The sequence below is a fragment of the Halichoeres trimaculatus genome, unplaced genomic scaffold (assembly GCF_033239565.1).
Source record: "Halichoeres trimaculatus isolate MK-OKI-2021-1 unplaced genomic scaffold, fHalTri1.1 fHalTri1_scaffold_14, whole genome shotgun sequence".
Classification (NCBI taxonomy): domain Eukaryota; kingdom Metazoa; phylum Chordata; class Actinopteri; order Labriformes; family Labridae; genus Halichoeres; species Halichoeres trimaculatus.
In genome coordinates, this window is record NW_027437192.1 from 25,267,210 (window position 1) to 25,290,736 (window position 23,527).

Consider the following 23,527-nt stretch of genomic DNA (forward strand, 5'->3'; position numbering starts at 1 on the left):
ACCTGTCCTTCCATTCTTTGTTACTGGGAACGTAAGATCTATCTCCAATAAGATGGACGAGCTAGCTGTGCTAACCCAGCAACAGAGGGAATACCAGAGGGCAGAGTAGCATCATGCTATTCACAGACATGGCTAACAGAGCTAACATCAGACACCAACGCCACATTGGAAGAGCTTCACCTGCTGTGAGCAGACAGGATCCAGGAGACAGAGATGGAGTATGACTGAAGAAGCTCAGTCCTGGACCCTGTGGAGGTGGAGACTGGCTGAACTGGACAATGATGGACAAGCTGTCAGCATCTATTTTCTTATGGAGCTTTTTGCACTTTCTATACACTTTCTGTCTTTAGTTTTCTTGATTGCTGCTGTGACTTCAATTTTGTTGCACTTGTTACAATGACAATAAAGTTCTACTCTATTCTCTCTCTCTCTCTCTCTCTCCCTCTCTCTCTCTCTCTCTCTCTCTCTCTCTCTCTCTCTCTCTCTCTCTCTCTCTCTCTCTCTATATATATATATATATATATATATATATATATATATATATATATATATATATATATATATATATATATATATATATATATATATATATATATACATATATATCAAATAATAAAACTTGACCTCCACCAACACTAAACAACTCTTTCGATAAAAAAGTTACAAAAATATATATTTGTTGCAGACAATGTTAAATGATTGCAAAGCTGTGTGTACTTGTTCGCAAAGGATTACCTGTGTTAGTCTAAATTGATTTGTATTTTTGTGTTGATCTTTGTGTTACAGAAGGGGAGCCTTGCAGAAAAAAGGTCATTCTAATTCACTGAAATAATCATGTATCAGTTTGGGAATCTAAAAGTGTAAATAGGAAAGACAAATTTAATAAACAGGAACAAAACAGGATGTTAATCCTGTAATGACATGTAGCTCATAATTTCACAAAATCTTTTCATGTTGTTATTTTTAAATTGAATGCAACTCAAACACATAATAAGATGACATAAGTCTGTTTACTGGTTCATAAAAATAAAAAGGAAATCTTAGATTGAAGGAGTATAATCTAGCTCTCAAACCTTACGTAACAGCCACTTCTGTATTACAAGGTGGAGTTTCTAAGAGGGCGCTTATTCACTGAGAGGGCGCTTGAGGGGATCTTTTATAAACTTAAACCTTTTAAATCCATTTTATAACTTCTTTTTCAGCACAGGAGCATTAACAGTTTTTTTTTTTTATAGTCCTGCATGATTTTCAAACATGAGGACACAGGGGGTGAGTTCCTCCTTTCCCCCCCTCTCAGAGCACCTCTGTCACTGCTGGCTCCACAAACAATGGCTGAAAGAGTCCTTTTCCACACAAACATCATTGAATACTCATCTGTTTTCAATGGGTCAGCAAAAGTCCACGTGTGCATAATAAAACCCACCTCATATCATTGCGTCATCGGTAATTACTAACACTGAAGGACGCTTGACGGTTGAATGAGAGCACTGTTCCCTCTGAACTGTAGGAAGCATAGCTGAGACTGACAGGTATTCATCAGCAGCTGACCTGTGTGCTGCTGCCACACAACTGTCACACAACACAACAAACCATGAACAAAACCTGAGCTGGAGTGTGGCCTCAATCTACATTCAAAACAATCAGATCTGCCAGTTATGGCACAGAGACACTCACACACTGCAGACACACTCCCCTGACACTTTTATGTTATGCAATGCAAAACAGCAGCACATTTATCGGCAGACGATTTGGTTGAGCTTGTTTACTATGGTCTGTATTCATATGTGAGGTTATTTGTTTTGCGTGTGTGTGTGTGTGTGAGAGAGAGAGAGAGAGAGAGAGTGTGTGTGTGTAAGTGTCTGTCAGAGTGTGTAATGCTTGAAGAATGCTCGATAACGCGGCTCTGCCAGATATCAGTTACGTAATTGGATCATTTTATTCAAGTCTGTTCCTGTGAACTGTTATGTCTTCACCTTCAGAAATCTCCATCATGCTGTTTGTCCCCTCCCCTCTGTCTCCCCCGTCTCCCCCTCATGTGTGTCATAAACCAAATCCCACTCTCCTCCAGTTGTCCCCACTACATCATCTGATTCATCTCTATGCAGCATCTTCTCCTCCTCTTCCCCCTCCTCCTCCTCTCTTCTCCTCCTGCGGACACTTGTTATTCCCTTGCTTTGTAACACACACTGATAGACCCCTCTCTTGCTCGTTCTCTCTTTCACACTCACACCCTCGCTCTTAATGTCTCTCTCTTCCTCTCCCTCTCTCCTGGGTACAGTCTGTGCTGACAGCCTGTTCCTCCAGAATTGATTTCTACCCAGAATGCAATAAAAGTCACTGAAGAAAGCAGAGGAGCAACTGGGTAACAACGGCTTGTCAATCAGACATGCACAAGTGTTTCTCTGTGTGTGTGTGTGTGTGTGTGTGTGTGTGTGTGTGTGTGTGTGTGTGTGTGTGTGTGTGTGTGTGTGTGTGTGTGTAATTTGGGTTGGGCTCCTGAATACACAGGTGAGGTAGAGAGTTGATTTACCTGTCCTCACATTACAACATGTTCATTACATGTGAAAGCAGAGACGTTTGCTCTCTCTTGGAATTCAGCACCCACTCGTATTCTCATCAGGACGTAAAGATTTCCTGCCGTCCTGATGCTTTTTCTATAACTGTTAATCATTATCTGTGCTGCCTTTTAATTAAAATCAATTCTCATGTTGCTCTTGCACAGGCATTGCTGTACATAGATAGAAGTTAACATCAGTGCTACAGGAGGATGCACACAGACCCAAGAGCCACAGACAAACTACACAGAGAGGTCAGAGGAAATAAAAACCTGTCATTTTGGGGTGCAGATGGCCGAGCGGTCCAAGTTGTGCCCCATTAGGGTTTATCCTTGAGCGGGTGGCCGAGGTCCCTATCCTGCCTGTGGCCTGTTTTTCCTGCATGTCATTCCCCACTCTCACCCTGTTTCCAACTCTTTCCACTGTCCCATCCTTTTCAATTCATACTTGAAGCCATGTCAAAGACAAATTTCTGTTTTTACTGCAGAAGAGACAAAGTTCCATCTATCTATCTATCTATCTATCTATCTATCTATCTATCTATCTATCTATCTATCTATCTATCTATCTATCTATCTATCTATCTATCCATCCATCCATCCATCCATCCATCCATCCATCCATCCATCCATCCATCCATCCATCCATCCATCCATCCATCTATCCAAACTATCGATGAGCACATAAGTGTTTGAGAGGACATATAGAGAAAAGAAACTGAAACTTAGGTATCACTCTCATTACCCAAGTACTGATCAATACTGATCCCAACGTTGGCATCAATATATCAGTATTTAAGTTTGATCAGCACACCACTACTCATAAACAATATACATATAAATATTTTTTTATGAATGGATAGGAGAGCCGCACACTGACAGGCAAAGAGCCACATGCAGCTCCCGAGCCGCAGGTTGGCCACCCCTGCCATACACCAATGCAACCATTATATCCCAAGATTTAATGAAATGTAGACTTCTGTACAGACTGACTAAATACATTTCTAAAAGGTGCAATAAGCCATAAAAAACTCTTACAAATATTTTTCTAAATACAGAAATTTCACGGCTGTATCCCTCAAAAAACAAAAAACAAACAAAAACAAACAAAAAGAATGATGACATGTTTCAACAAAGGAAGTGATGTGAGCAACCATGGTCAAGATTGCAATTTTTTTTCTTTTTGTTTACACTTTATTTACATTGGTGGAAGGATACAGTGCTCTGCGACATGTTGAAAACATAATATAAAAGTGCAACTCCCAAGACTGTAAAAGATTGACTGATCCATCTTATCTGGTTTCAAATCTAAGGCCAATAGAAACATAATGTATAAATCATAAAGCAGGTGTCATGTTGGGCTCTGTAGGGTCAAAAGATGTATTTCAGTGAGAAAGACCATAAAATATTTCACGTGCTGAAAAATTTCTGGGTAATATCGAATATTTATGATTGAAACATCTTCAGGCCCCATCACAGACATTGTGTGTTTCACACAGAGACGTTTCCTTTTCCTTTTGTTGTCTGTCAAACAACTAAGAGCACACCGAGTCCAACATTTCAAACCCAAAGCATGACCGTGCTGGGCTATCTTTTCTGTTTCTTCCCCCATTTTCCATTTGATACAAAGGTTCATATCTGGGAGCTTACCTCACAGCACAATCATTGCTGCGCCAATAACAGGTGAGTCTGTGGTTGCTCAGCAACGATGTAAAAAAAAGTACATATTTCACAGCCTACAGCTTTTTGTATGATCAGAGACATACAGACAGTGTTATTGAAGTTGTTTTTCATTCTTTTTGGGGGGCTTTGTACGGTGGCCAGGAGGTGTCAGCCAATTTGCAAACACAACAACAAATGCAAAAGCCACAACACAAATGCAAAAATTATGACACAAATGCAAAAGTCATGACGCAAATAAAGGACAGCCACAATAGACATTAATCTGGGACAGTTATCCTAACGGACACAGAACAGTTGTGAAAGTAAGTACAGCTATGATAAATATAGCTTCAATGCTAATGTTATTGGTTCTTAAAGCTAAATGTAAGGTGACATATTTTTCCAGTAAATAATGAAGTACCACAAAAGATATTACAAGGTGAGACGCCTACAAAGCTTTATTTATTATTGATGAAAAAAAGAAAACAATTTACTTATTTTCTCAACTTTACTGTGTCCGTTGGGATAACTAACCTCTTTTAACCACCATTGTGGCTGTACTTCTGTTGTGTTGTGGCTTTTGCTTTCGAGGTTTTAGTCTTGCATTCATGTGGCTTTTGCAAATCAACACCCACTGGCCACCATAGCTTTCTTTCCCTTTATTTCACCTCAAACAGACAGGGTATTCTGGGAGTGTGGGGGCTGACATACATCAGGACTCCATCCACGGCCCCTGTGACAATGACTACAGCCTCCATGCGTGCTGCGCCCGCTCCACTAACTGAACCCATACCAGAGCTCCACACTGCAGCACAAATTCAGCTAAATGTCTTCTTCAGGAATGAATGAATGGGTGTGTTTTAGTTTGATCTGATTGACACTGATGGAAACTTAATCAGTCATATAATCTGTCAGAACAGCGTGGAATCACTGACAAACCAGTTTTCACACCTAAACCGCATCTTGAACATCTCCTCACAGAAATATGTCTCTGCATGGAGACAATGTCAATAAAAGGATGATTGAGAAAACAGGTCCAGGGTCTCTGTGCAGGTTTCCTCCTTCAGCCCATTGTAAAAGGCATCATGCTACAGGGTTATCTTTCTGCAGGGTAACATTTTATCATCATCAGAGTCACACAAGTATCTCTTAACCCTACAAAATCATTACAGCTGCAGTGTCAATTTTCCCTGAAACCTGTTTTTACAGAAGAAAAAATCCTTGAGGAGTCTTTGTACATAATTCATTTTATGATACCTCCACTTCCATTGTGTCGAAAAGCTGGCTTAAATAAAGGGAGAGAAAAAAATTTAACCTTCAAAACAACAAAAGCAGGTAGCTGCTGGATTTCATGAGAAGGAAGTGAAATAACCCTTTAGATGGAGCAAGGTGGAGGGTTAAACAAACAAAGGGAACTGTGTGTGTGTGTGTGTGTGTGTGTGTGTGTGTGTGTGTGTGTGTGTGTGTGTGTGTGTGTGTGTGTGTGTGTGTGTGTGTGTGTGTGTGTGTGTGTGGCCACTGTGGTCTAGCTGGATGTAATGAGCATCTGGACAGAAAGGCAATCCCCCCTTACTCTGTGTGTGTGCATGTATGTGTGTATGTGTGTGTGTGTGTGTGTGTGTGTGTGTGTGTGTGTGTGTGTGTGTGTGTGTGTGTGTGTGTGTGTGTGTGTGTGTGTGTGTGTGTGTGTGTGTGTGTGTGTGTGTGTGTGTGTGTGTGTCAGCAGGAGGTCAACATCATCCAGTGGGTAGCAGCTGTCATTTTTCCCCTGCAGTCTCTCAGATTGCATGAAGTGAACCTGTAGCTGCTCAGACACCACAGACGTGCTGATGGGTGGGTCCCAGACTAGGTGTTCATTGATCAGTCTAGAAGGTCAGAGTCAGGCGGGACGGAGGCGGTCCTTAGGGTGACCCTGGCAGAGGAGGGGGTTGGCCTTTTAAGTCGTTTCCGTCCATCTACTTTTCTGGCCATCACTCTTTTCTCCACCACTTCCTGTCTTTGCTCATTAGTTCCTTTTCTGGGAGACTGTCATCCTTTACACACTGTGATTTCATGGTACTTTAAATTATCATGTTGTTTTCTAAGAAGGTGACAGCAAAAACAGTCTCAACATTTTGACAAGTAGATTTATATCTTTTGAGCTTCTTCTCAGCATTTCTTTGTGTCATTTAAAATGTTTGAGTTAAGCTAATCACTGCAAAATCTGATCAGGTTGTTTTTGCAAAATGGAACGCTAGCAGAACCGGAGAGAAAGATTTCCTACCTTAAGAGTCTGTGACATTTCCTTTTCTGTAACTTATTTATTAAAAACTGTCATAGCTGTAATTTTCTTGATTTCTAAAGCCTGGTTTGGGGCTATAACTGTCTTGTCCAGAAGCCGCTTTTGGGAGATCTCTTCCGAAGTAGAGATGAGCCAATCATCTGGTTTACCGGCAAATAGAGGTGGGCGACACTGGGAAATTTGGTATCAATCCGATACAAAGTAAATACAGGGCCGGTATCGCCGATACCGGTACTGATAATGATACCGATACTTTCTAATATTTAAGGTTGATGTGTCAACAAACTGTGGACTTTAAGGTGTTTTTGTGTGATTTTTTTTTTCTTTGATGATGTTCAAAGTTTAAAGGTGACTACAAATTACTCTAGTGCTATGACAAAAAGTTTATGTTCAGAAACAAAACAGCAGTAACAAAACAAATTTTCCCCAAAACATTGTTGTGTGGAATTCTTTTATTAGGAAAATAAAGTGCAAAAAGTTATCACTTTAAGGTAAAATTAAAATAAAATCTTTTTTGAGGTACAGAGTTGAAGACTAGGGTACAAATAATAAATAAATAAATAAAATTTCTCCTGTTATTGCACCCTTTAAAAAAGAATAATAGTAAAGTATAAAGAATTATCACACCAGAACAAATGTTTTAAAATATTTCATATTAACTTCTTTTTTTGGAGTCTGCTTGCTTGTTTCCCTAGTGCCACTGAGCCACGTGACGGTGCATCATCAAATCAGGGACGGGGAGCGAGACATGATGTCCCACAGACACAGACACAGTCAGGTCGCCACTTTTATAAAACCACAGCAGTCAGTGCATGCAGGAGGAAAAATTAAACTTGAGTATGGATCTTTTTACACTGGTATCATTCGATTTCAATATCAACGATGGTAGCTATTGATATTATCAATATTTGGATCAATTAGCCCTCCTCTACTGGCGAATAATGAGAGCAGAAATGGAGCAACACAAGCACATTTTGTTGAAAGACAGTCAGCAGATTGAGCAACACAAGCACAAGATGGTCGTTTGCAACGATCATTACAATCACGCGAGGCGGAGCATGACGTCAGCGTTTCCACTGAAAACGCCGGCTTACTGTTTACACGGCAACGGTGTTGGCAGCGTTTCAGAAAAAAGTGTGTGTTTTAGGAGGGCTATTACGCAGTTTCCGTGTAAACGCGAGGTCGAAATGCAAAAAAACTTTTGCGTTTAACCCTTGTCATGTAAATGGCCCCAAATAGTCTGTGTCGCCCTGTGCCTACACTCGTAGCTGACATGCACCTCCTCAAAGTAATTATAATGGTTTATGTCGACAGTTAGCACTGGTCTTGGGTTACCTGTGTATACAACATTTTCAGAATCACCTCACATCAGTCTTATATTTCATCTCATTCAACTTTGCCCCTCTTTTCCTCTTTATAACTATGGCTTATGATACACGACAGCATGTTTCACCGTCATTATAACGTAATATATAACGTTAAGAAGAAAACAAATAATGTAGCTGGACCTTCCTTTTCTCTGCTGTTGTCTTCCCCTTTCTTTCTTTTCCTTTCAGAGTCCTTTTCACAACAGTGTGCTAGCAGGAAAAAACAGACTGTTTCTTTTGAGTATTGACCATCAGTATTGTGTATTGAACACAGCCATGGTAAATAAATGATTGGACTCCTCTTCACCCTGTCAGTAATCTAATACACTGTAATAACTGACCCTGGTTAAATCACACTCTGTTCAGCCTGCTAAAGTCTCTGAGAAACTGCTGACACTATTACATTAACCAATCACAATAAAGCATTTAACACAGCTGATAAATAAGTAAATGAAGCAGCCCATGTTTTACACATGCTTTACACTGATTTATTCCAAAGAGCCTGTTTTTCTTGATCACTTCCAGTCCCGTTAATTCTCGACTTTTTCTCTGCATAATGACTGTAATAATTTTCATCATCTGCAGCATTGGGTATGATAGTCATATTCAGTATGCCTCCTCTGCAGCAGTCCCATGGGGATCATTACAGCGTCATTGAATATAATCTAATCTAATGAAAAGAGGCCATCATCTTACATTAAAATGTCATAAAAGTCTATCCACAGTATGTACAGCAAATGCTGCCGGGTAGCTGCAGAGGGGAAAAAAACTTTTTTTTAACGCTTTGAGAAATCATGAGACTTTAAATGCACATGAAAAAACCTCTCTGTTTCCTGCCTTCACTTTGGTGTGAATGGATCAGTCAGAGGTGGTGCTTTGGTGGGTTAGAAAGAAATTAGAGGACATCCATTTATTAGATCCATGAATTTAAAGGATTCAACCCTATGGAGTCCAGTGTCTGCTGCTCTGCTCCTTTGAGGTTCATTCTGTGGTCTGTTGTCTTAACCACAAGTACATTTTCTCTGACTCTAAGATGAACACTAGACAGCCACACATGAGGACCCCTGCTAAAATATCCTGTCAATCCTTCTACTCTGAAAGAATAGTAGTGTGTGTGGCCTCCACGTGCCTGTATGACCTCCCTACTACGCCAGGGCATGCTCCTGATGAGGTGGTGGATGGTCTCCTGAGGGATCTCCTCCCAGACCTGGACTAAAGCATCCGCCAACTCCTGAACACTCTGTGGTGCAGCGTGGCGTTGGTGGATGGAGCCAAACATGATGTCCCAGATGTGCTCAGTTGGATTCAGGTCTGGGGAACGGGCGGGTCAGTCCATAGCATCGATGCCTTCATCTTACAGGAACTGCTGACACACTCCAGCCACATGAACTCTAGCATTGTCTTACATTAGGAGGAACCCAGGGCCAACCGCACCAGCATATGGTCTCACAAGGGGTCTGAGGATCTCATCTCGGTACCTAATGGCAGTCAGGCTACCTCTGGAGAGCACATGGAGGACTGTGCGCCCTACAAAGAAATGCCACTCCACACCATTACTGACCCACTGTCAAACCGGTCATAATGGGTCCTCACACCACCCTCATGGAGTCTGTTTCTGACCCTTTGAGCAGACACATGCACATTTGTGGCCTGCTGGAGCTCATTCTGCAGGGCTCTGGCAGTGCTCCTCCTGTTCCTCCTTGCACAAAGGAAGAGATAGTGGTCCTCCTGCTGGGTTGTTGCCCTCCTACGGCTTCCTCTACGTCTCCTGATGTACTGGCCTGTCTCCTGGTAGCGCCTCCATGCTCTGGACACTACTCTGACAGACACAGCAAACCTTCTTACCACAGCTCACATTGATGAGCCATCCTGGATGAGCTGCACTACCTGAGCCACTTGTGTGGGTTGTAGACTCCGTCTCATGCTACCACTAGAGTGAAAGCACCGCCAGCATTCAAAAGTGACCAAAACATCATCCAGAAAGCTCAGGGACTGAGAAGTGGTCTGTGGCCTCCACCTGCTGAACCACTCCTTTAATGGGGGTGTCTTGCTTAGCGCCTATAATTCCCACCTGTTGTCTTTTCCATTTGCACAACAACATGTGAAACTGATTGTCAACCAGTGTTGCTTCCTAAGTGGACAGTTTGATTTCACAGAAGTGTGATTGACTTGAAGTTACACTGTGTTGGTTAAGTGTTCCCTTTATTGTTTTGAGCAGTGTATATACATCTGGGGGGGGGGGGGGGGGGGGGGGGGGGGGGATGTTATTTTTTTCTTTTCATTCCCTAAGAAGAAGAAAAACACTGAAGGAAAAAAAACTTTGACATAGACTTTCATTATTAATGCATCAGAGGGTTAATGTTCCATACAGGACTTATATGGATTCTGTCTGGACTGTAATCCCTTTTATTAACACACTTGAGCAAAGCCTTCATCTAGCTGCTGGGTCATCATACTAAGCACACTCGCTGAACGCAGGCAGGAAGTCAGATGTGTCATCTGTCAGTGGTCATACTTATGTCACTGATGTTACTGTGGATCAGACTGTGAATGTGTGTAGAGATCACATCAGACAGGGGTATTAGGTAACTCAGTTCATGAGCTGGAGAAATCCTCTGGCTTCAGTGTTCTTGCTTTAGCTTTTGGTTACAGGTGAATTAAAATTTTCACCATTATTTAACAAGTAAGATAAACCTTTTTATGGTGTAAGCTAATAGATCTGCCTTCAGCTCAGTGGTTTACTGTCTTTATGCTGAGCAAGACTATGAACATTTCTGTGTGCATGTGTTTAATGTAACTGAAGACAAGACACATTTCCCAAATGTGGAGCTGATGTTAGCTTAAACTCACTTTTACCCTGTGTGACTGCACACCATGCGCTATCATGATGTGTATGAATATGTTAAGAGCTCAAACACACTCACAGCTTCTGAGAGCAGATACCACTTAATTGGTGAATCATGATAACATTTCACTAATCCTGTGAGACTGTCTCCCTCATGTCTGTGCAGTATGCATGGGTGTTCTTTGAGGAAAAGGAAATATGGGGAGACAGATGAGATGAAAGTAGTCCCTCCTATTTTCATGCAAACACAGCTCTCTAATCCATCAGGGATTTACTGTAAATTAGCTATTTCCCTCTGAGCCTCATCACAACACATCCATGTTAGGATCTGCGTGGATTGAACATTTTCCAGAATCATATTTACATTTGCACATCAATAAGGTGTTGCTTCAGGATTTGAAAGAGCACATTTTTGTGCATATAAATGTTCCAAAACGTGGGGACTAAGTATAACAGCTAACCTCCCTTAATCTCCTTATTTTATCAGAAAAAAGCCATTTCTTTTCTTTTGATTTTAAGGAGCTGGTCCTTGCACCCATTCACTTTTGATGATTAATTCAAAGCGGGGAGGCAGATTAAGCATTTCAAAGTATGTAACGAGGCAGGAGGCAGAGAGGAATGAGATAAAAGCGCAGAAAGAAAGAGGGATCAGGAGAGGGACATGCTGTGAGAAAGAACGTGATACAGACGGGGAAATTGAAAGATTGCTGCTTCTGTTTCTCTAGTCTGTTAGTTCTATGTCTTTGTAGGCTCTCTCCTGGGAAACGCAGGGTATAACCCTCTAAAGTATCTCTGTTTCATGTAGGGTCAAGATCTTTTTGATCAGGGGTGACTGGGGATAAAGGCCCGAGAGGGGGCATGGAGGATGGGAGAAAGTAGAGAGGAGTAAAACTCAAGGCAGAAGAATAGAGGATGAGTGACAGAAGATGAAGAAAGAGGAGGGGGTTAGGGGTGTCTGAGTTTGATGGGACGATTAGATGGACAGACAAGGATTTCACGCTGTCTGCTTCATCACGAGGCTGGAGGGGGATCTCCGGAGGAGAAGTTATGAGAAGGATGCCTCAAAGTCATCATCTTCAAGAGAGAGTGTGTCAAAGTTTATGCAGAATGTATCTCAAATAGGGAAAAACCAGGAGGGCTTCATATGGCAAGGAACACAAGTGTTAGCAGTTGTGTGTGTGTGTGTGTGTGTGAGTGTGGGTGTGTGTTTGCAGCTGTGGAGGAGACACACACAAGACGCAGCAGACAGAGCGTAGCTTTCATATTGACTCTCTCAGAGGGAGGGCTCTACATCATAAGCTTGATATTGATTACAGAGACGGTGAGATGCATGGGCGACATCAGATATGGCAACCATATGTTCACATGGAGCCTCACACACACACACACACACACACACACACACACACACACACACACACACACACACACACACACACACACACTACTAATCTCCTGTTGTGCAAAGTGTCCTCCATAATAAAAACAAATTATGTAGCACACGTGCACTGGTTTATTTACACTGACACTCACACACACACACGCACATGCGAACACACACACACAAGGGTTATGATTATGTTTGCATAATTATTGCAAAAGCAGATCAGTGTCATCTTGTGCAATCAGTGTCACATAACCCTCTGCTCTCATGACACTTCCACTGCATGCAGCACCTTGTCAGTCTGTTTGTGTGCTCTGCGCCTTTAAGCGGTGGGCGTGGCCTCTCTACTACGACCCGCCTTTTATGCATAACAGCCAACTCTCCTTCCCCGGGATCATATAGTGCAGTACTCGGCAAAGAAAAGTGACCACAGCCAAAGCCTGTGCTGCTCTGTGAGCGGTGGGACCGTGATCAGACGGACTCGTTTACCTTAAGCGACTGTTTACAGCGTGGAAAGAGACACCGAGCGGATCAGCGGGATTAAAAGGACTCACTGTGGCTGCTGCTTTTTGACACTTCAGTGCGCACAGCGGATCTATGAGGACGTTGGAAGGTTTTCCACGCTCAACACCAGGTGAAACTCTTTTTCCTTCTTTTATTGAATTTCTAACCTAACAGCAACTTCTCTGCTCATGGTGTAAAACTCAGGAGCTGGGTGTCGGGATTCAGACTCACAGTTGTAAGTTTTGTGTTTTGAGGCTCTGTGCTGCGCATCTGCTGCTTAATTAACTGATCGGCGCTTTTTAGTCGCAGCTGAATTCTCTGAGCTTGATAGGGAGTTAAACCAAGGAGGAGTCAGATAAACTACTTTACATACGGCTACCCCTGGCAGGCAGCACTGCTACCTGTCTATCCAATTAATCTATTTCAATCTAATGTAATTGCTCTATTTCCTGCGTGCAGTCAGTCAGCAGAAAGCAGAAAGCCTCCCTCCTCTTCCCGTCTCTCTCTGTCACAGTATACTACTAAAACAGTGTTATGTAATGAAACACTGTTGCGAAACTTGAACTTCCCTGCAACAACACAGAGGAGTTTAACTTTAACTTTGCGGAATTTCAGCACAAGATGCTTGGATTTCTTGCCTGCCCAGTCTTTTAGTCTCTTTCTGCCTGTTTTGTGGCACGCACTGAATACTTGATAAGGACCCAATTATTGTGTTATTTCGCACACCATGTTCTGGTACAGGTATCTCCTCTATCTGTTGCACATCAGTGGATGTTTTTATCTGAAAAGTGGGGCGACCTCCTACTGTACCAAACAATAATTGCCCCAGTGTGATGCATCCAAAATAGCTGCATTATGCACGGCCACAGAATCAGCCCTTTCCCCCCAGAGGGCAACATGTCTGCGGACACGGGTGTGATTATTCTGGTGAGAATAAGGCTCAGTTCTCAAACAAATGTGTGCTCTCCCTCTCCCCTGCAGACAGAGGGAACAGGGAGTGATTCACCCCCCTGCCAGCAGCCCCCATGCCGGGCATTAGCTCCTCCGCGCCTCGTTATGAAAACTGGGACATGGACCACCTCGACCACTACCAACATTATTTCTACGACGATCACCACGACCCGGATGAGGATTTCTTCAAGTCCACGGCGCCCAGTGAGGACATATGGAAGAAATTCGAGCTGGTGCCGACCCCGCCCATGTCGCCTATCCGGGCGGTGGAGGGGTCGGGCAGGGTCGGGCTGCTGTACCCATCTCTGGGGGACAAGCTGGAGTGGGTGTCCCAGTTCTTAGGACAGGAGGACGAGCAGCAGCAGGACTTACCCTGCAAGCTGACCACAAGTAATGACTCTTTCGGGAACTTGAGCTCTATCATCATCCAGGACTGCATGTGGAGCGGCTTCTCCGCAGGGCAGCAGCTGGAGAGAGTTGTAGGAGAGCGTTGCGCATCCTGTCCCGGGACGGGGCCGGCTGCCAAAGTGGCCGCCGGGTCTACCATCCCTTCCCCGGGGAGAGCGCAGGGTGGCCCCGCCGACGCCGCAGCCCTCAGCGGACTGGCGGCAGACTGTGTGGACCCGGCTGCAGTGCTCACTTTCCCGCTAACCGGGGGATGCAAGAAACAAGTGTCTTCTGGTTCAGAGTCTCACACCGACTCATCAGGTCAGTAACAGATGATATGAATACTTCACAACACCTTTCTCCTCTAAGAAATGTTAGGGATAGGCTTTATTGACTTCCAGCTTATCAGTGGTGGATAAGGACTTAGGCATCAGCTTTGATAATATTTGTGTGAAATTATCTTCATATAACTGTAGGATTAAAAACCACCTCATTCAAACATATTTTGGTAGTTCCTTCTTTCCTCATTGATAAATCTTTAACGACAAAAAAGACCCACTGGTACCCACATTTGCCTATCAGTATAGTTCTTATCAAGCTAATTTCCTGTAAGTGTCTGGAGCTGAACTTGACCTGGACTGAAATGATTCATTAACGTATCCGGTTAATATTTTGCCCTGATCAGCCGTTATCTGCCAGTGAGGCTCAGCATGGCATATGATGACTGCATTGCGTTACCTTGGTGCATGCAACACATGCTTGAAGCCTAGAGAGCGACACGCCCATTGAAACATCTGCTGCCTGGCAGGGCTCCAGCAGACCAGCTGCTCCCTCTGCCTGCTCCTCCAGTCTGACTTGTGATAACAATATCCTCTGTGCACCGCCTGGCTCAGATCTGACAAGAATTCAATAAGAGAACGCGTCTTAAAATTATTTGGAACTTTTATGTAAGAGAGAGTGAGGAAAAACCAACACTCATTTAGATTGTGCTGCCAGAATCCTCCCGACTCTGACTGAATCACTCTTTCCATTTTCACAACCAAATGAGAGAAACTGATATGTAGGCTGCCATGTGATGCAGAGCTGGGAGCATGCATGCATAATGGTGTGTGGAATGTCACAAAGGGAACTTGTTGCTGCATTCCTCCACTCAACAGGCTGCAGCGCCAATTGTGTCAGTGGGTGGATTTGGTCGGAGCCAGCCCAGGCTGTGAATAGAGCGGGATTAGCCATTTAGGAGGCCGGCTAGGCCTGCAGAATTCTCTGACAGGACTTTGAGTCAGTATTTTACACCATTTCAGGAGATAATGTGTTCAAAGAAGAGGAGAATGAGCAATCATGGGAATAACTATATGCTTATCCTCCAATAAATAGCAATTACAGGGCTGCTTGAGGGAATTTATCTTGAATGGCCTGTAATATGAGATGTCTTCTTTTTTCATAGTAATGCTGTTGTACATAATGGGCTGGGACTCCTCCCTCTACAGCTCTTTGTGAATCCCATTTTACAGTGTTAATATCCATACAGAGATTACTGCTTTCTGAACAGGCAAATACTCAGAGGTGCAATTACTTAAAAGGTGTGTTTCAGTTTACAAGAGAATTGAAAATCTTCCAGGTCTAGTGAGTTGGCGGGAATAAAGTCAATAGAAGCTTTCCTCGTGTTCAATACCTCATTTCCACTCTAGTAAACAGAGCAGCAAACCGTCTAAATGAGCACAGCGTTGAATATCAGTCTGCTCGTTTTAACTAGCTGAAGAGTTGCTGATTTTTCTTCTTCGCCTCATCTCTCATCCTCTTGGTCCTCAAGAGTGAAAAGATGAAAATCCACTCAGTGATAGGACCCAGTGTGGAGAATCCTCCTTGTGAGAGTGTGTCATGTACCACGTGAAAGCTGGTGGATTTTAAGTGGTTGTGTGAAGTTAAATCACACTGAAGTTGGAGGTGGATGATTTTTTTTTTAACTTCAAGCACGTAATTTAATCTTTTGTTGTTGTTGTTTTAGATGATGAAGATGACAAAGATGACGATGAAGAGGAAATTGATGTGGTGACCGTGGAGCACAAGCAGCAGCAGCGCAAACCCCGCCGACTAGTCAACTCTCGTAAACCAGTGACCATCACAGTGCGAGCTGACCCCCTGGACCCCGGCATGAAGCGTTTCCACATCTCCATCCACCAACAGCAGCACAACTACGCTGCACCCTCCCCGGACACTCTCCCTCTGCCAGTCGAGCCTCCTCGGAAAAAGGTGCGACAGGAGGCATCCACCCAGGCTTCACAGCCCCACCAGAACTCTCACTACCAGCAGCCTCGGCCCGGCCACACTCCTCTGAACTTAGACAACAGGAAGTGTCATGTGACTGTGGCTGGAGTCAGGTCAGAGTCACCTACTCTCAGCGCCTCCTCTCCTACCTCCTCCACATCACCTTCGTCCCCTCCCTCCTCCTCTTCGTCCTCGAGCTCCCACCCTCAGAGCTCCCCGACAAAGCCTCACTACTTCTCCCATCTCTCCAGCCCTCAGTCCTCTGACTGCGAGGACACGGACAAACGCAAGGCGCACAACTTTCTGGAGCGCAAGCGTAGGAATGACTTGCGCTCCCGTTTCCTGTCCCTTCGGGACGAGATCCCGGGCTTAGCGGACTGCCCCAAGACACCGAAGGTGGCCATCCTGACTAGAGCAACAGAGTACCTGCAGCAGCTGCATATCAGCGAGAGGCAGAAGGCCCAGGAGAGGAAGCAGCTGAAAGCCAAGCAGCTGCAGTTGCTGCAGAGGCTGGCACACCTGAAACGATCCTGAGCTTTGGGGTCACCACACACGAACACTCACAGAACTGGGTCGAGATGAAGGACAAAAGACACTAATGTTCACTTTGAAATGGTCACGTTGGAATAGTGCGGGTGGAATTTGTTTTTGTTTGTTTTCTACTTTTGTGGTTTGCACATTAGCTTCTGAGTGATTGACAAGGTGGTAGGCCAGTCAGGACAGCAAGCTAGGGACTGAACCTATGGGGCATCTTACAGGCAGATTAGTATGTCCATGGTTACGCTATTGATCTGTTAGACTGATATATCTCCCCTTGCATAAAAAAAGTTTAAGACTGTTGCTTGCTACAAAAAGGCTTGTTTTATCTGCAGCACTTTTGAGAGGAAAATGTGCTGCAACTGAGCTGTTTGACTGCTGCATGGTCTGCTCAGATGTCTCCTTGGTCATGGTTGAGCGTGGTGTGCTTGCACAGCAGTGATGTCTCTACTTTCTGTATGTCATCAGGCTAAAAGCAACCTTTACGTTCCACTTCCTCCAGATTTCACCCTCTCTTCTGTCTACTGCTTCTTGATGCTTGGTATACAGCTTGTACATTTTGTTATCAGGTTGTGCCTTTTCTCCCCACTTTTCTTTCTCACATTCTCCACAGCATCTAACCTCTCGCCCTATTCTTGTCCTCAGTCCAACTTTCTAGCGTTCTGCTTGCTAAAAATGGGAATGTCGGGGGCTATAGTGGGGCTGTACTGAGCCATGCAACAATAATGTTACATCTGGAAGGATTCACAATGTCCTATACCTCTAAAATAGCTCAGGTTAAGTCCTCACTTCAGTGCCTCCAGGTTTCCATTCATAACTTCAGCCGTTATTTCTCACATTATTTATATTTTACAGCAGCAACATGTCTACAGTAACAGCCTGCTTTGTAGCATTATTTGAGGAGTAGTTGAGAAGTTGCAATGCAGGCACTGTCTGAGATTGATCCTGTTTTCAATCAACATTTGCAAGATTTCCTTCATTGTTCTATTTGTGCCATGGAGACAAGCTTAAAAGATGGATATCGGCTTCAAATGACCCATAAAAATGATATAAAGTGGCCTAAGTTGACGGTGTGTGTGTAGGCAACATGAAAAATGTCAACAGACGCCTGGAGATGAAGCCCACAGAGTTCCAGCTGTACATTCCTTTCATCTTGCTGTCAGATATTTGTGAATTGATTTATTTTTTTTTTTTGCATCTGATGTAACGCCTATAGAAGCCTTTTAATGTACGTAGACTATCCTGTTGGATGATATGTATATAGTACCCTTACTGTACAGTCCCTTCCAAACCAAAACCAGAGCTGTCTACTAAACTCATCCTAGTTTACTTTCAGCCCTGTGTCCTAAACCGGGGCCAAGCTTGCTGGCTTTTCAAAGATAACTCAAAGCTTCTATTTTTGTTAATAAAATGATTATGAAAAAGAGTCAAAATAAAACACTTACTGAACATTGATCACACTAGCCACTTTGTCACTACATTGTTTTATGCATTGCCTACTTGTTTTCTTTACTGTTTGTTACTTTCTGTCTCTGGGGTCTCTTTTATTTGTACAAGTGAGGGTTGACAAAAGTTTTATACTATATTTTCCTACAGAGTTGTGTTTCAGTGTGAGCTCATGACTGTTTTCGTTATTGTAGCCTACAGGGTTTTAATGGTGGTTCTGTGCTGAAGATTGCATGCATGGTCTGCTTTTACTCCATGGAGGGGAGAGCACCTGAATGCTCTTGTTTTCAATCCAATCACTCTAGCTGTAGCACTCTCTCAAATCTGGCGCGGGTTGGGAAGGAGGAGGAGGCAAGGAGGAGGAGGGAGATTAAGAGGATCTACCGATTAAACTTCTTGCTGTTCATAGCCTTTAGTGACCCTATTGTTACCGCTTTCTTTCTGCTTTTATAGCAAGCCCGGTGCTCCCTACTGTCCCGTAAGCCATGCACCAGAGAACACTGTAGCTTTGGGGCTAGTACTGTAAACGACTCGATCATGAGTAGCATGCCCTGCTCTTAGCAGCACTCAGGAAACTCCCAGGCACGCTGTAGCTCCTGTGATAGGGCCACAGGCTGTGCTTGAGGTAAACACCTGCTATGATATGCTGTACATATAACATAATGCTTGATCTGTAGAAAGAACATTCAATCAAAAGGAGTCATGATGCACTTGGTTGAACAAATACATCAGGATATCATGAATGTTTCTTCTTCTGCTTTAGCTGTATTGTTATTCTGGTAATCTATTCAGCACAAACCGCCGATAGCCCTGATGATAACTTAACTTCAGCAGTGGGGGACCTTAGAAGTGGTTTACCCAGGTTTATTTTAATTGTTGAACTTGTGTTGGTCTCTGCTGTTGGCACAGTCATGGTCACAGTGAACGTTGCTTAGTTACTTTGGGAGTTCAACATTGGTGATTTTGGAGCCTTGTCAGCACTTTGTTTTTTTCTGTACCTCATAAGCCTCTATGTATGAAGAATAAGTCAGAAAAATAATAAACTCATGGTTTGACATCGATCACTAGTTTGCCTGTTTTCTCTTTACACACATAAACATAGTACCTATAACAAAGCTCTATTAAAATTCAAAACACTATATTGAACTGCGTTGCAGTAGTAGTATTTTTCACACATTTGTTTCCCTTATAAACCACCTGTATGAGTGAAGAGGCATCTCATCTTCCGTTTGTTCTAAGTAGTCTCCAAGGTAACACATCCGGGCATCTTCGCTCACTGCTGCAGCACTCTGACTGTTTCCATAGAAACAGCACTAACTCTCCTGCTATCTCGCCTGCTAGAGCGTTTCATAAGCGTTGTTATCTGCAAGAAGGAGCTTACTGGCTCATTGGCTGGTGATTATAAATAATGACCTAAATTTAGACAGATTTTATAATAGCTGAAGCAGCAGGTGGGGTCGAGCGTGCGTTTTACGTCAATGAAGCTCAAATGTTTTTTGTGATGACGTCATTTATTCTCTTAAAATGAGACAGCCTCCACATGAAGCCAATCAATCACTGTTGCCGGAGTAACGGCTGCCTGTTGCCTAGAGACAGAGCCCACCTCTCGGCTGCACGTCCACTACGCATGCGCGTCATCGTCAGCTGGGCTCCGAGGAAGCAGCATCATGGCGGCGTCCGCTCGCAGCGTGCAGTGTGCCTTAAGGAGAGCGATGGTTCCGTCATTAGTGGTGATTTTAGGAGCTACCGGCACCGGCAAGTCTAAGCTAGCGATTGAGATCGGGAAACGGCTTCAAGGAGAAATCATCAGCGCCGACTCTATGCAGGTAGGAAGCGTGTTAACTCGAGAAAATGCCCGGAGAGTCCTTGACATGGCAGCCATAATGCTCCAGCAAAGCTGAATAAAACATATGCTGTCCTGCTAATTAAACGCAGAGTTGGTCACCAAATTGTCACTCTGCCATTCAACAAATCCAGCTTTCTGAATATAGTGTTCGCTTTTGATGTTACTGCGCAGGGCGGCCACAATTAACAAATGATGTGAAAATAACACGTATTATCTATTATTGTCCGACTGTTCCTTTGTCATTACTAATTATTACTTAGTCAGTTACAGTATTGTTTCGTACATGTTACACTACCTCACCTTTAATGTTTAATGACAGTATAAAAGAAGTTCCTGTTGACGTGGTTGATCCATATTAGCACATATTAGCATGTCTGCAGGGCCTGAAGCCTACAGGGACACATAGCAGCTAGAGAAAACAAGTCACGTTAAAGACAGCCCAAAAACACCCAGAAGGGTTTGTTTGTCTCTAAAGATCAGTTTAAATCCACATGGGAGGATTTTTTTTGTTCCATTGAATACAGATAGAGTCCTTTCAAGTCTTCCAAAAACATGTAGATAAAAGTAGAGGATAGGGATTTAAAGGCTTATTTGCTCTGGGTGTCACAGTCGTCTTTTTATTCCTCTGTTCTCCTGTTTTATATCAATTTCATCGCGTTTAGAGCATTTGCTTGTTAAACACCTTCGTACTCTTATTTGTATCTGTATTTGTTCCACCTTCTTACTCTGTCACAGTGTTAAACTTGATTCTTATTATGATTGCCATGTATTGAGTAACTTTTAAAAGCTAGGGCAGTGTGCACATGAAAATTTGCTTTTATAAAAAAATGCAAAATAAAAGCTTTACAAATAAGCTATGTTGGCCATATCTAACTTAATAACATTTCTGATTCCAGTTCCATCTGATAATCATTGATAGCATTGGAATAATAGCATCTGATAGGGAGGAATAAAACATGTATTTGAACCAAATTTATTTCTCAAAAATATTGTTACTGTGCTTGGGGGATAAAAATGGAGCTTAAATATGAATGATTTCCAGCCAGGAAACATGCTACCTTGTATACACTCTGCATCTGCTCTTAAGGCACTGGTGCACTGCAACCCAGTCAAACAGAATTATTATACAATGTTTTTTCTTGATTTTAACTGCTATGAAGCTATTAATCAAACAACATCATCTTTATTTAGAATATAACAAATTTTAACAGTTTTTATTCGTGTTGAGCAGGTCTGCATTATAGTGACAGATTTGCCCCAAATTTTGTCCGTGTTGTACTTATCGGGGGGTTGGTCTTTTAGTCAGGCTTCAAATTAGGGATGCAGTTATTTAAGGATTTGATAGTACAAGTAATAATCTCATTGCTACATTTATCATGATTATCATGCATTTATTTATTTCATAGTATTGCAAATGTAAAAAAATATGTTAAATATTCTAAAGACACGTGACTATGTTGTTTATTATTTATCAAAATTCAAAAGTAAAGTATTCTAAATCTTGACACTGGGGCAAAAGTGACTACTACCAATGACCCAAGAGAAAAAGTGAATGGGTAAACCCTGTCTATTTATATTTTTGGTCTTTGTTAAGTTAATAAACCTATTTATTTAGTATTAATAACCTTCAGATCTTGCATCTTACTTAGCATCAGAAAATCATAAAGTCAACATTTTTGGTGTACCCAGAATTCTTAGGTTAAGCTGCCTCTGTGTCTCTTAGTAAGCACAGCACATGAAGCTGGTGCACCACAGGCATCCCTTTTCTGAGAGTGACAACAGAGTGACCCTCACTGGAGTGGAAGCTGTTGCAGTGAATAAGAATTACATTTTAAATCACTTCAGCCCTGCTTTATATGTTATTCCGTATTCAACTTCCACAGAAATGTCAAATATTAAACTCTCAAACCTTCTGTCACTTCAGATCTCAGTCTGGAAAGGTAACAAGATTTGATAAAATTCTTGCGGATCTCCTCCTTTTTACCAAGTCCTTTTTTGTTTTTCTATCAAATTTTGATACCATGACTTGGGTTACTGAGAACCTGCAGACACCTGTCTAACAGTTCCAATAAAACCCAGTGTAGGCCACTTTAAAGGAGCCACTGGAGAGCTGTTGATGGGTTACAGTTGCAACTGAGTTCACACGCTAACATTTAAATGTGGTCATAAAGCTATATTGGATTATTTTTTGTTCTTTTGTTGCTAACCCTGGCACAGTAAAAAAGATTTATAGGAAGTCACTAAAAGTTTATTTTAATACAATAAAAATCTGTGTGTGTGTGTGTGAAAGAGGGAGTTAGAGGGACAGAGTGTGTCAGTGCTAGCAGCATTCAAAGAACTCTCAGCCTCTCCTCTCGCTCTCAACCACACCTCCCTTTAGTTCTCAGGCTCTGTTGCCACAGCAACCAGAGGGCATGAACACAAAGGAAAAGGTTGGATGCAGGTTGGAGTCAGGGTCACAACTGAGCACATAGTGGATACACACACACACACACACACACACACACACACACACACACACACACACACACACACACACACACACACACACACACCAACACACACACTTTTAATCCACGTTATCCAATCAGATTTCCCTCTCCATCACCTTTTCTCTGTCTCAGCACCACTTCTCCCCCTCCCTCCATCCTCTTGGTGTGCATTGTCCTTGAGAGTGTGCGTCCCAGTGGGGAGCGCCTCTTCCAGCAGTCACCTGGTACTGGGTAAACTGGGTTACGCTAATAACATTTGAGCCCAGAATATCTCAGCGACCAGCAGCACTGGTGGAGAGAAACCGTGGCCTAGATAAAGCGCGGCAGCCCAGCCTCTCTCCTCCTCGTTCCCTGGCCCTGTTGCTACCCTCCTGTTGGTGTGTGTGACAGCCAGAGAAAGCCAGAGAGACATGCAGACATGGAGCGAGTGAGAAAGAGACTTGCTTATGTGAGAATGAGGCTGTGTATAGGCTGGAGCTGGCCTGTGTTGTCTTTGGGATAGGAAACAGTCTGGTCTTGTTTGGGAGAAAGCAGCATTGTGCTGAGCTGGTGCATATTCAGCGCCGTGCTATGCCGGCCCAGCAGCTGATAGTGAATGGGCACGCTGTGGCCACTGGGAAGTGTCCATTGTCCCACGGAGAATTGGTTCCCACACTCCCTAACACTCCTATTGTGTTATCATCACCCCCTCCTGCCCCTGGCCCGGGCCCCCAACCCACAGTTCATTGGACATGCAGAGGATATTATTCACTCATTAAAAGAACATGCTATCTATGGCACACACACAAACACTCAGCTGTACTGTCAGTGAATGAGGCTCTGCCAAAGGGTGTAAACTGGGGGTTCCCAAACTGGGGTCCTTGAAGCCAAATCTCAGGGCTCTATCATCCCTTATAAGGTTCTGTTAATGAGTTCTGCCTCTCTTACCACTCCATACCTATTACCTAAATATAAAAATTAAGGTTCTGTGAGTGCGAGATGTCTTTAATTAGCCAAACTTCATGAC

General features: G+C 43.1%; 2 protein-coding genes across 2 annotated transcripts in view; both read left to right on the forward strand.

The window, feature by feature from the left end:
• The first annotated feature begins 12,477 nt into the window (after positions 1-12,477).
• On the forward strand, positions 12,478-19,209 carry myclb (MYCL proto-oncogene, bHLH transcription factor b). Its single transcript, XM_074687297.1, has 3 exons — positions 12,478-12,727; positions 13,579-14,256; positions 15,941-19,209. Exons 2-3 carry the CDS (start codon positions 13,623-13,625, stop codon positions 16,732-16,734), a joined length of 1,428 nt encoding a protein of 475 aa, XP_074543398.1. The 5' UTR covers positions 12,478-12,727; positions 13,579-13,622; the 3' UTR covers positions 16,735-19,209.
• A 549-nt stretch (positions 19,210-19,758) lies between these two features.
• The window catches only part of trit1 (tRNA isopentenyltransferase 1), a 60,700-nt gene continuing 56,931 nt past the window's right edge, over positions 19,759-23,527 (forward strand). Inside the window, exon 1 of the mRNA XM_074686789.1 lies at positions 19,759-20,009. Within this exon, the coding sequence (XP_074542890.1) occupies positions 19,851-20,009 (159 nt within the window). The 5' untranslated portion in view covers positions 19,759-19,850. The remainder of the gene's footprint in view (positions 20,010-23,527) is intronic.

Coding starts and splice junctions, on each gene's coding strand:
- myclb (XM_074687297.1), top strand. CDS start 13,623: ATGCCGGGCATTAGCTCCTCCGCGCCTCGTTATGAAAACTGGGACATG. Junction 14,257..15,940: donor GTCTCACACCGACTCATCAG/GTCAGTAACAGA, acceptor TTGTTGTTTTAG/ATGATGAAGATGACAAAGAT.